At 45.9% G+C, this 11,556-nt stretch overlaps 1 protein-coding gene across 3 annotated transcripts in view; it reads right to left on the bottom strand.

Moving 5' to 3' along the window:
- Nucleotides 1-1,991: 1,991 nt before the first annotated feature.
- Nucleotides 1,992-11,556, bottom strand: part of OCRL (OCRL inositol polyphosphate-5-phosphatase) — a 50,510-nt gene continuing 40,945 nt past the window's right edge. For 2 of the 3 annotated variants that reach the window (XM_025276898.3, XM_025276899.3), the window contains exons 19-24: nucleotides 10,108-10,131; nucleotides 7,226-7,342; nucleotides 6,238-6,322; nucleotides 5,524-5,651; nucleotides 4,643-4,754; nucleotides 1,992-4,439 (exon numbers count right to left, since the gene is read on the bottom strand). In XM_025276898.3, the coding sequence (XP_025132683.1) occupies nucleotides 4,315-4,439; nucleotides 4,643-4,754; nucleotides 5,524-5,651; nucleotides 6,238-6,322; nucleotides 7,226-7,342; nucleotides 10,108-10,131 (591 nt within the window). In that variant the 3' untranslated portion in view covers nucleotides 1,992-4,314. The remainder of the gene's footprint in view (nucleotides 4,440-4,642; nucleotides 4,755-5,523; nucleotides 5,652-6,237; nucleotides 6,323-7,225; nucleotides 7,343-10,107; nucleotides 10,132-11,556) is intronic. The other variant, XM_025276900.3, reaches the window with a different exon arrangement.

The following is an 11,556-nucleotide window of genomic DNA, read 5'->3' as shown; positions in this document are numbered from 1 at the left end:
CCGAGTCAAGGTTGTTAACATCACATGAGAGTGAGAAAACCCTGGGTAGGGCAGCAGAGCCAGCATCATGCTGTCTGGCGCAGAGCTGGGGGGAGCGGGGATAGGTGGCATCCACACAGCACCCACTATGTGCCAGGCACCACGTTTGCCACTTTGTTTCTTTCTCATTTAATAATGCAAGGCCTGGTGGGGCATAGGAAAGTTTGGCCTTTTTTCTTAAATGCACTGGGAAGTAACTGAAGGGTTTTCAAGAGGGAAGTGATGAAAGTGATGTAGTTAAGTCACACAAGACTGGTACTCTGCCCATTCTATTTGATAGGCCAGGAAACTAGAGGTTAGCTAGTCCAGGGCCATGCACAAGGAGGTGTAGCCAAACCCTGACTGACACCAGGCCCCTCTGAGATAAAGCAGTTAGGGCAGAATGTTAACAGCTAGTGAACGCAGGTTAGGGGTCTAGGGTGTTCATGTTCTCTTCTTTCAGCTTTTGTATATGTTTGAAAAGTTTTGTTAAAAAAAAAAAAAATTAGAAAAAAGAACTGGGTCTAACTCCAAAGCTGGAGCTCTTTTTTTCCCCAGTATGCCATGCCCTGTCACTAACCTAAGTGACATTAAGTCACTCACTGTCCCCTCTGAGCCTGACTTTGATCATGAGAAAAAACAGGATTAGATTAGACCATCACCAAGGTTCTCTAACACTTAGCAGCAATCTTGCCGGGGCAACATGTAGCTTTAGGTTGCTGCTGCTGCTGCTAAGTCGCTTCAGTCGTGTCCGACTCTGTGCAACCCCACAGATGGCAGCCCACCAGGCTCCCCCACCCCTGGGATTCTCCAGGCAAGAACACTGGAGCGGGTTGCCATTTCCTTCTCCAATGCAGGAAAGTGAAAAGTGAAAGTGAAGTCACTCAGTCGTGTCCGACTCTTAGTGACCCCATGGACTGCAGCCTACCAGGCTCCTTCATCCATGGGATTTTCCAGGCAAGAGTACTGGAGTGGGTTGCCATTGCCTTCTCCTTTAGGTTGCTAGGCTACACTAAGAGACAGGGCTTCCACCTGCCCTGCACTCAGGAAAGCTACTATGGGTCTCCTGTAACAGCAGCTGGTGGGCAGTTTCTAACCTCCGGGAGGGTAGTCACTGAGGCTGCCCTGTCGCACTGCCTGCTGCTCCATCCTCGGTGGGGAATCACTTGCAAAAGGAAACACCTTCTTCTGCCAAGGCTTTGGGTGGGGCTACAAAAACTGTTCATGACAACACTGAATCAGCACACTCATTTGGGTCAAGTTCACAGAGCAGACTGGAAGACGACCCTGATTGAAAAGAAGCCTCCAGCTGAGGCCTCCTCAGTCCTAAAGGGAAAGGAATCAGAATGCCCAAATCCATACCAGAGATTGGAGGCAGGGGAATAAAGGCACTATGTTCAAATGAGGGGCTTTCTCTTCCAAGTGATGGAGCTCAGATTCAAGTTCAAAAAAGCACAACTAACTTTATGGGCTTTGTCACCCCAAGAGGTACTACAAGTTCAAAATGGATTTTTTTAAAAGTTGCAAATGAACGATGTGAAAACAGGCTCTTTGGGAGGCAAGTCTAAACTACTGAGGCTATGGTGCCAAGGCCAAAGCAGTTCTCCAAAAATGCGTATGACAGAGCGTGCCAGATTCCTGAGGCTGGCGCAATCATGGATCTGACTCAGTGTGACATATGTGGCCATCAAGAATCAACATCTTTTCTTCTAACAGTGTTATTTGTTGCCTGAATCCCCAAGGTCAAAATAAGGCTCCTTGGCTGACTTCTGAAAGCACTGTGACTGCTTTGTTTATTTTTGATAATATGTGGTTTCTTCTCCTCTCCAAGGGCAAGTACACTGAGAATTCTGATACTACTTCCTTTCAAGATAGGAAATGCCACTCCAGGCATAGCTGGGGGGATGGCAGCAGTCATGTGGGACCTGGTGACATAAGCCTCCCTCTCAGTTCTTCCTAAGATCACACTTTGGTTTTTCACACAACATATATTTATTCAGAAAAAAATTTGCAATAAATTATAATAAAAAAGATGACACGAAATACAGAATCCCACTAGCAGCTTTGCTTAGTGACCAAGACATTTTTGGGAAATACAACAAACCAGTCATTACAGGATAAAAATTAGGAAACAGTGAAAGGGAGACTAATGCAACATCATCACGAGGGGTTAAACCATTTCTTCCCTAAAACGACAGCTGCAGAGTCCTTCCTTACCAGCTGGATCTAAACTCCTTACTTCAGAGGCGCTAGGAAATAGTACATTACAGGTACCTAGGAGTTAGAGAGTGGGGTGCTGGAGTAGGCAGGGAAACAGATTTCTTATGTCTGCTCTGTTTCTGATCTCCCATCCTGAGAGATTGTCTAATACCCTTGACCCTGTGTACATCCCAGGACCAGAGCTGGACAGAAGGTGGAGGCAGTGAAGCAACCGAGTGCACCTGCCTTTCAGAGAGCGAGCTGGATGCTGCCCACAGCCCCCACCAACCACAGCCCTGACCACATGAAGGCCCCAGGTGGTAGCCAACTGGGGAATGTGTCTCGGACAGGCACTTCCCTGTCTTTGTGTGACCACCTTGCCCCAGCGTCTATCTATCACCTGCCTCTCCTCAGATCCCTTTCTGACCTAGTGGACATGACAAAATGGTTGTGTTCAGTCCGCCAGTAACTAAGTTCAGCACCCAGCCCCTGACTTATCAGGTCTGCAGCTATTTGGTACCAATAACTTGACTCCTACTTCCATAATTCCCAATCAGGAAAGGCTTTAGGCAGAATATCACAGGATACATACCTTTTCTTCCCCCAAAGAACTCAATGCATGAGACAGGGGAGTTGAAGAACCACTCAGTGGCAGTGCTTTCCTGGCTCTCTGCTTCGATGCTCTGGAAGAGTCAGGAGTCAATGCCTAAGACCTTGCACACAGCCTATACACACGGCTCTGGGGTTTCCATGTGAACATGTGACAATGAGTCAACTCAGGGTGGTTTTAATGAAAGAAAACCAGGAGGAAGTCAATTACATCAGGCAGTTTTGCAGTCAGTGGCCGGTTTACCAACCAACATAGATTAATTTTTTTAAAAAGGGCTGCCCCACAGGAGCTTGAGTAAATGACAAGCTCAGAGGGTTGTCTTGGGAGGGAGAGAAGGTGCTTGCTTTGTCCCACTGCACAGTCTCTTTTACGCAGCACTGGACAGGTGACTGGGAGCCGAGGGCAGCTGGCTGCAGAGCCCCAGTCAGTCCTGATGCGGGAGGGGGCGACGGTACATCAGGAGAGCAGAGAGGGGATTCTCAGGGTTATCCTCAATCCCCCTGCTGGGGGAAGGAACAGTTTCTGTAGAGAGGCCCACTTGGGGTGCAGCCTCCCTTTTTGACTGTGGTACAAGCGTTGCTCTGGAGGTGGATTTCTAAGTGAGGTGTGGGCCCCACAGACACCCAGGGTTGGTTCTTGTGTACAATTTGCATAAGAACCAAAAGGGATAGTAGGAAGCAGGACCTGTCGAACATGAATATTCTCACTCCTGAAACACTCGAGTGCTTCCACTGTGTGATTCTCTCACATCAATGAGATGTCATCTCTAATAGTCCCTAATGTTCTGCTACTAAGTGTGGTCTGAGACAAGAGAATATGCTTCCACTCATCATAGATCCATAAAAGGCCAATGTTAGGGAGGGGCACAGATACCATTGTGGCAGGAATGCACAAATGCATGTAAAAACCACATGGAGATGGTTAGCTCACTGTTGGAGACACCCAAGGAGGCATTAGCCTCACCGACTTTCTTCGTCATGGTAGTACTAGTGGAGTAGAGTACAAAGGGGTGATACGGGGGGGCGGTAGTGCCAAAGTGCTTTAGACCAAGGACTACGGACAAGTCTGAGCTATGGCAAGTAGTGCTTGTGGGCCTAGAATGGGAACACCTCAGAATCTAGGTCTCAGGTGCTAAGGACAATCATGATGGCTGGGCTGGAGGGCAACACACACATCCCCAGGTAAAGGAGTGTAAATACAGGTCTCTTTGCCTTATGAAGAGAGAACACAAAAACACCAAAATATGGTTAACTTTGGCTTGGCAATATAAGTCTAAAAGTATCTTGCTGCGTAGAATATGGCAAGGGAGGGGTTAGGAGACTCTTTTCCTTTCACACTAGAAACAGAACTTTTTCATGCCAACAGCCTCGAAATTCTGCAACGGACCCTTCCTGTGGCATGACTTTTGAAATCATTCTGAAATACTCGAGGCCCAACATCTTCTGCCTCTAGAACCTCGGGGAGTAGTAAGAGGAAAAGGCTTATCATTAGTCTTCATCACTCCCAAGTAGAAAAGTCAGAAGGAACTGGGTAGCACGCTGGCGGTCACTTGGAGTCTGTCTTGCCATAAGGTTGGGTGGAGGCCTTAGGAGGAGACTAGTGAAGAGAGTAGCTAGAGGGAGAGAGAAAGAAAAGGGAAAACCCTCAGTCAGACACAACCTAAGCAAAACCTCAGGGATGGGGGTCAGGGCATGAGGGCAGTGGGAGGAAGTGACTGTTACACGCCTGGACACGAAGAAGGGAATACATGTGTCCCCCATCCATGGACAGTCCTGACCAATGCTCCCGTGTGGCCATTCCTAGAAGTGTTCTTACCGATCATGTTGGCGTTGACATTGTTGTACTCGGAGAATTTTAAGAGTTCTCGAAGGAATGCCATCAAATAACGAAAAACATTTCTATGGCATCCTGGAAGCTGGGAAATCACCTGTTTTTTTTTAAGAAAAAAGGGGGGTGGGCAGTGAGGATAACATGGAGGAAGGGAGTAAGAAGAGCTCACAACTGCCATGAAAGTGGTTTATAATTCAACCCTTACAGGACCCGTCCCTTGTTGACTCATGACCAATACTACCTGTTGAATGGTAACTCACACGGCAGAATGGTCATCCTGTTTGGCCCCTGTCCACTCAATGAGTAGGCCACGTTAACACATAGTCATATGCACGCCCTGCCTCAGGAGCAGATGGGTGTCAGCCTGCTCTCTCCCAACCTCCCCAGGCAGGTGGCGGTGGCATCTGCCAAGCTGAATGGTTTTCTGTGCAATGCCATTTGGCATGGGTGGGAGCGCCTCCTGATACTCACTGGTCTGATTCAGAGGTATTCTCAGTTATTGTGCCTCAAAAGCATTTCAAGATTAAAAACAAACACTGAGAAGACAAAAAGAAAGGCTCACGAGTGGCACCCACCCTTCCTGGTCAAGTTGGCCAGAATGCTGCATGTGATCAGTTTACCAATCTTACCCTGGAGAAGAGGTGTGCACCCTGCTCAACGGGCTAACTGGAAAAGGGTGGCAAATATAATAGGAAATAACACAGCCTACAGTTGAAGGGTCCCAACTCTCAATGCTGGTGTCCTGCTCTGAACAGACCAAGACCCATCCTAGCACACAGCTGGTTGTCCAGCTGGCTTTGTAAAAATGACTGATTTCTCTGTGGGGGAACTTGCCTCAAACACATTCTCAGAGCAACAAGACTCACCTGTCGGCAGATCCGGGGATCCTGAGCAGAGTCGAGGCATCGCTGATAGAGCTCATAACAGATGACAGGTTCCGGCAGGGCTTCTAGGAAAATGAGCAGTGCCTCAGCCACTGAGTGGTTACTGCCAGCTGGATGGCCTTCTGTCAAGGGAAAGAGGCTCCAGGAAAAAGGCCACACTTAGATGCAATGTGCTCCCTCCCTCAAGCTCCCTCAGGGGCGGTTTTCTTCCTCTTATTCAGGGCACCCTGATCCTAATTGGGGTTTGATATTTTAGTGGTCCAGGTGTGCTACAGCTGAGTTATTAGAGAATTGACCGAACACTCTTGGGACGTTTGGCCTGACTCGAGAGTCAAGGGAACTTGACGTGGCCTGCAGAATGACAGTTCACACTGGAAACTCATCACCAAGATTTCCATCCTCCTCCCGGTCGTGTGGTGGCAGGAGCGATCACTGGCCTAAAGCAGAGCAGCACCACGGCTGTTGGTCATATGTCCCATGCAAATTACAATTCATGGTTATCTACCCTTTGATTCCTTTTAGTAAGCATCTCATACAGAGAAAGCATGAAAGTTCCTAAAGGGAATTGAGAACTGTATCGTCAAAAGACAGTTACGAATAAAATAAATATGGAAAACACAAAAATCACACGTAGGTGGGAAGAAGAGTTTGGGCAAGTACACATCCAGCTTCCTAAGCTTTTGTTGAAAAGGATACGGATTGTCTTGGGAATGCTGGTGTCCAGACAATCAATGATCTGCTGTAACTCCTCCTGCATTCCAGGGGTTTGGAACAGATCCTCCTACCAAAGAGGTTACAATGAATGAAACAGCAAAATGACCAGCCCTAAGGTTCTGACAATTACCCAGCGATCAGGAGAGCAGCAGGAAGCGAGGGGAAGGAAGAAGCATCATTCATGATGAGGAACAGAGGTGTGACAATGGCACCTTTTCCCTTTATCATCTCTGTAATCCGTGTGAAATTTTCTTTCAAACTAGGAGATTATCGTCCAAGGTTTCAGCCTGCACCTGACAGGGCAGGGGACTGGATGACTCGACGGGGACATCAGGCATTCCCACTTCCAGGCTCCTGATAGGTACAGAAGGTGGAGTCCAAACAGGGGATCATATCCAAATATTGACACACAGACTGCTAGGGCAGGAGTCAAGGGTATGTCCACACCAAACCTTGTTTTCAAGTTCTGTTACTTTTCAGTAGGTAAGACAACATTATCTTTCAATGTAGTCCCAAGAAAATTTTCTTTTTTGGAAGAATGGGTTGGGGATGGTAGGTATTTTAGATGGGACTGAAAAGGACAAATTTTTTAAAAATGGGATGGAAGTTTGCTTTGGACTTTGAAATCTGCGATGCCAAGGTGACAGCTGAAGCAGGTGCTCTGGACTCAGGTGCTGAGTGGTCCAGGGGAAAGCGTGTGTGGCCAGGGGACAGGGGAGCTCAGTTGGGCTCTACTCTGCCACTACACTTATGCCATAGTCTTAGGTAAAGCCCCCAGCCTGCCTGCTTCAGCTCTCACAGCTATACATGGGAATACTTCCACTTGCCCAGGTGCTCTCAGGTGACAGTGCTGTTCTGCAGAAGTGGCTTGGGAAAGTTAAAAGCACTATCTATGCTGATGCGAGGTACTATCATTTCCCAGTAGACTCAGGCGCCTTCCAAAGGTGCCCAGAGGCCTGCCCTCACTCACCTGGTGACAGGCATATCTGAATAAATGGTCTACCAGGAGCCAGATCTCCTTGGGGACCTTAAGAGGTCTCTCACTGGCACCTTCATCCAAGGGAACCATCTGCAGAAGGGATTTCTCCTAATAGATGAAAAACAGTGAGAGTCAAAAGGGTCTCAATAAAAATTCCTGTGTGAAACCATCTTCCCCCCACCCCAGTTCTGCTTATATGGGTATTATCTGATCTTCAGCTCTTAAGACTGTTTTTTTTTTTTTTCCTTCCTGGGACGCTCCTGGTCAGAAGGCACTCAATATGGATTTCCACAGTTAAATGATCTCCTTTTCTAACAAGACGCTTCACTTAACCGTTAAGCATTCCATCTGGGTTTATTATGTTTCTCACATCGATGCACTGTGCCCTGTAAATCCTCTCAAGGGTGACACTGAGAACCGGCAACACAGTCACGGTAGAGTCCACACACTACCAGAGACTCACGGACCATTAAGTTACAATTGTCAACAGAGCACTTGGAGAAAGCGGCAGCTACTGAGGTTTTTGTTGACTTTTAATTTATTCTTCTTTTAGGTCTTACCACAAATATCAGAGCTTGCATTGTTGATTTAAATGGCGTTCTCTGGTCCTCAAGAATGAAAGACAATTCACATTAGACCTACATGCATGAATATTTCAGGCTTGACAGAAGATCTAATCTTAAGGCACTAAAACTCAAAGTCCTAAGATCCAAAAATAGTAAACTGAACACAGCATACCAAGAGCCGGAAATACCACGAAAAGTCTAGGCTCTGAGTCCAGAAGTTATTCTTTATAGTAACAGCTCAGCAAAGAGTTCTCAGGCCTTTGACTCCATTCACCTAACTTTCTACTCTTTCTTAGATTCTCCTGAAGGAATCTCAGAGGAAAACCCAGAAGCGACATAAGTTAGATCAGTAACTAAACCTGAACTGGAAAATGGGGAATAAACTCAATTATTTCATGTTTATATAAGTCAAATATAAAATATATCACAAAGATTTCTGAAATAGGTTAAAAGGCATCTGAAGGCAGCCTTCATACAAAATCTAGTGCAGAAAATGGTGACCAGTTTTTGGCATCTTCCACCTCCTACACCTCTGGCTTAAGGTCACATATTATGTATACGCAAACTTAGAAAGTGCTGTAAATTTGATCCACAACCCTTAGCTGTGTCACTTGAAGGGAAAGAAGAGAAGTATTTCACTACTTTCAGTGAGTGCATACAGTAGAACAGACAGAGGGCTAAGAAGAGTGTTCTGTTCTTCAACATGCACGGGTGACCTTTTAAAGCTGCTGTGCCTTTCTACGGGCATCAGGAAGAGAAGGAAGCGTGACAGTTGGTTAGCATTTAAAATCTATCTTCTTCACATTCATTTTGTTTCTTTTCTTTCCCTGGGAATCCATCACTTTATATTCACGTCTCCTAGAGCTGCCAGACCTTCAATCATGGCTCATCCATTAACTTCTTTCCACTTGCAAGTATTAAATCCAGGCATCCACATGACACCTGAGCCAAAACACTGTCCATAATGCACTCTGCTCACTTTTTGGACCAAATGCAACACATGTACAGATTCTTCAGCAGAATAAATTATTCAGCACTAGTTCATGTACTTTTTAAAAAATCTGACATCCAATTAGCACTTTTCCTGTACTAAGGCATTAAGGCAACACAAGGCACTGTTCAAGATGAAAAGACACATGGCCTGCTATTAACAGGAAAGGGTTGGGAAGCAGAGCCGTCTCAATCCTTAGTGGTTTAAAAAGGTTGATAAAATGCCACCAGGTTACATACACCATCCACTATCCATTTTCAAATTCACGTGTGCTAATACGAAATGTCATGCTTGTTGTCTCTGAAGTCTAGAGAAAGATTACGCCCAAGAAACAAACTTTAAAAAAAGTCCACAAATGATCCTGAACTCTAATTTTTCAAAGAGAAACCAGGCACGCTGTGTCTTCTTTCAATGGGACACATTCAGTGCTTGATAAGTCCATACTCTGTAACCTCCGTGCTATTAACTGAAGCACAAAAACAGTATGCCGTGCCTACCATCAAAACACACTAAACTCCACCAAAGGGGGAGGTCACATTAGATACTGTGTGACAGTGTTTTAAGAATGGTTTTCAAGCCCATGTTTCTCTATTAGATGACCCTGTGTGGAGCTGGGCACCCTCCAGCTTGAGGATGGAGAGGTGGCAAAGCACCACAGAAGGAGTGCTCACTTGGCTCCTGCACTGGGTATGCAGGAGACCCGGGTTCTAGTCCCCTGTGCTCCACACCCTTGATGTCAGGAGCAGGATGACTTTAGTGAGGTTCTCAACCTTCCTGGGTTGTCTGTTAGAATGGAGACGACATCTTATCCTGTCTGAAGGCAGGGAACTCTACCACATGATCCCTATGATCTCATTCAGGTCTAGGATTCTATTCTATGCTCTATTCTTGACCATATCTGTGTATTCTTTCGGTAATTACTCTTATCACTTCCCCCAGATCACTCTTAAAGAACAGAAATTCACTTCTGCTTTTACTATCATTGAAAATGGAGAATGGCTAAGCAGTACCCTCCTCCATCTTATGAGCTTTCATATACATCAAGACAGCTCTTCAGTTACTTCTCATTTCAAAAAATGGTAATCTGGAACTTTGGGTCCTGTTGCTTTTATGTTCTGGGTCTCAATGACTTGGCAGGTGTAGTAAGTATCTTTCCTGTACTTTAGACACATTTAAACACAGCTGGCAGAATTTGGGGGGATTCTCATGGAGTCAGAGGTCTCTGATATGGGAAAGCAGAGGGATAAATTCCAAGGACCATGGTTAAATGTTAACCAAGCACAGGGAAATGCATAATCACCAACGGATTGCATTACCTTTTCTAGGAAGCTGTCTTCTTCCTGAGAGCAGAGCAGGAAAAGAAAGTCATTGACAGACAGAAAATGATTAGAATTAATTTACAGAATTAGAAACAGATCAGTATTATCAGAATGCACTAGCTTACTAGATACATATATTTTAAACAGCTTTAAATTCTGCAAATAAATTCTGTTGAAAATGGAACACATTCTCACATACAAATTTCTCGATTATGCATATTCAATTTTGGGCAGTTTGTTGAGACTATCGCTCAAGAAACATACGTGTTCAGTCCTAGACTTTGGTGTCCATTTGCAGATTTCAGCTGATCAGCCAAACGCCCACTGGGGTTTCCTCTTCCTGCGCTGCTGGGCGGCATCTCGCTCACCCTAGTGCCACTTCAATGGAAGAATGTGGTTGTGAGCCCGAGAGCAGCCATGCAGAAGGAGATGGTGAGCATCTCTCCTCTCCACTGCCATGCCTCTCAGCCTAGCTAGCAGTCTCTCTCACTCCTTTCCCCTGCCTGGTACCCTCTCCCCTCCTCAAGGGCCATTAGAGTCCCCAAATATGAAGTCTCTCTGAAATACAAATTCATTTCATTCCAGACCTTTGTGGACCATAAGATCCATCATTATCCCCTAGTGTGTTTTCCTACAAGGCATAACAGAAAAAAAGAGAAGCAAAGAAGAGGGAAGAAGGTATCTTTTAAATCATCTTTGTGTTTCACCATTATTACCATCTAACAAAGACAACAACAATAACTACTGCCACCACTTAAGGGGTATCTTCCATGTAGGGGTATCTGCCAGCAGTAATTGCAACGGGCTCATATACAGTGTCATTTAGTCTCTGCACAAACGCAAAGTAGATACTATTCCCATTTTACAGATGAGGAAACTGAGGCTCTGGGAGATCAAATTATTTGCCCACAGCCACACTCTTAGGTATTAAGTGGCAGAATCTGGATTACAACCCAAGTCTGACTGACTCCACAGTCATGACCACTATGCTCCCTTAGGTAACTCAGAAAAGGAAAAACTGACTGCTTCCTAGACAGAGAGGTGGAGGAAATCTTCGAGAATGTATTCTATTCTCCGGCAGGCTAAAGACAGTTAAAAGGCAGCAGGGTTAGTGGAAAGAGTACAGGCATGGGTGTCAGGCAGTCCTGCGTATGAATCTTCATTCTACTTCTTATTCATTTTGTACGGACTGCAGGCAAGCTACTGAACTTCACAGAGCCTCGGTTTCTCCATCTCTAACCAGAGACAACAACATTTACCTCACAGGCACATGGAAGTGGCCTAAAACTCGGAGTAGGGGAGGGGGGCGGAGGGTGTGCAGTGGTTTTGCAAAAGGCCAGCAGCAGGCCAGGTCTCTCAAAGCTCCCTGCACCTCCCCAACAATTCCCAACCCTGTCAGGGGCCACCAAGAACCTGAATAGAAATCCCATGTCTCGGTCTGAGAGT

The sequence above is a fragment of the Bubalus bubalis genome, chromosome X (assembly GCF_019923935.1).
Source record: "Bubalus bubalis isolate 160015118507 breed Murrah chromosome X, NDDB_SH_1, whole genome shotgun sequence".
NCBI lineage: Eukaryota > Metazoa > Chordata > Mammalia > Artiodactyla > Bovidae > Bubalus > Bubalus bubalis.
This window is presented reverse-complemented; position numbering and strand designations above follow the sequence as displayed.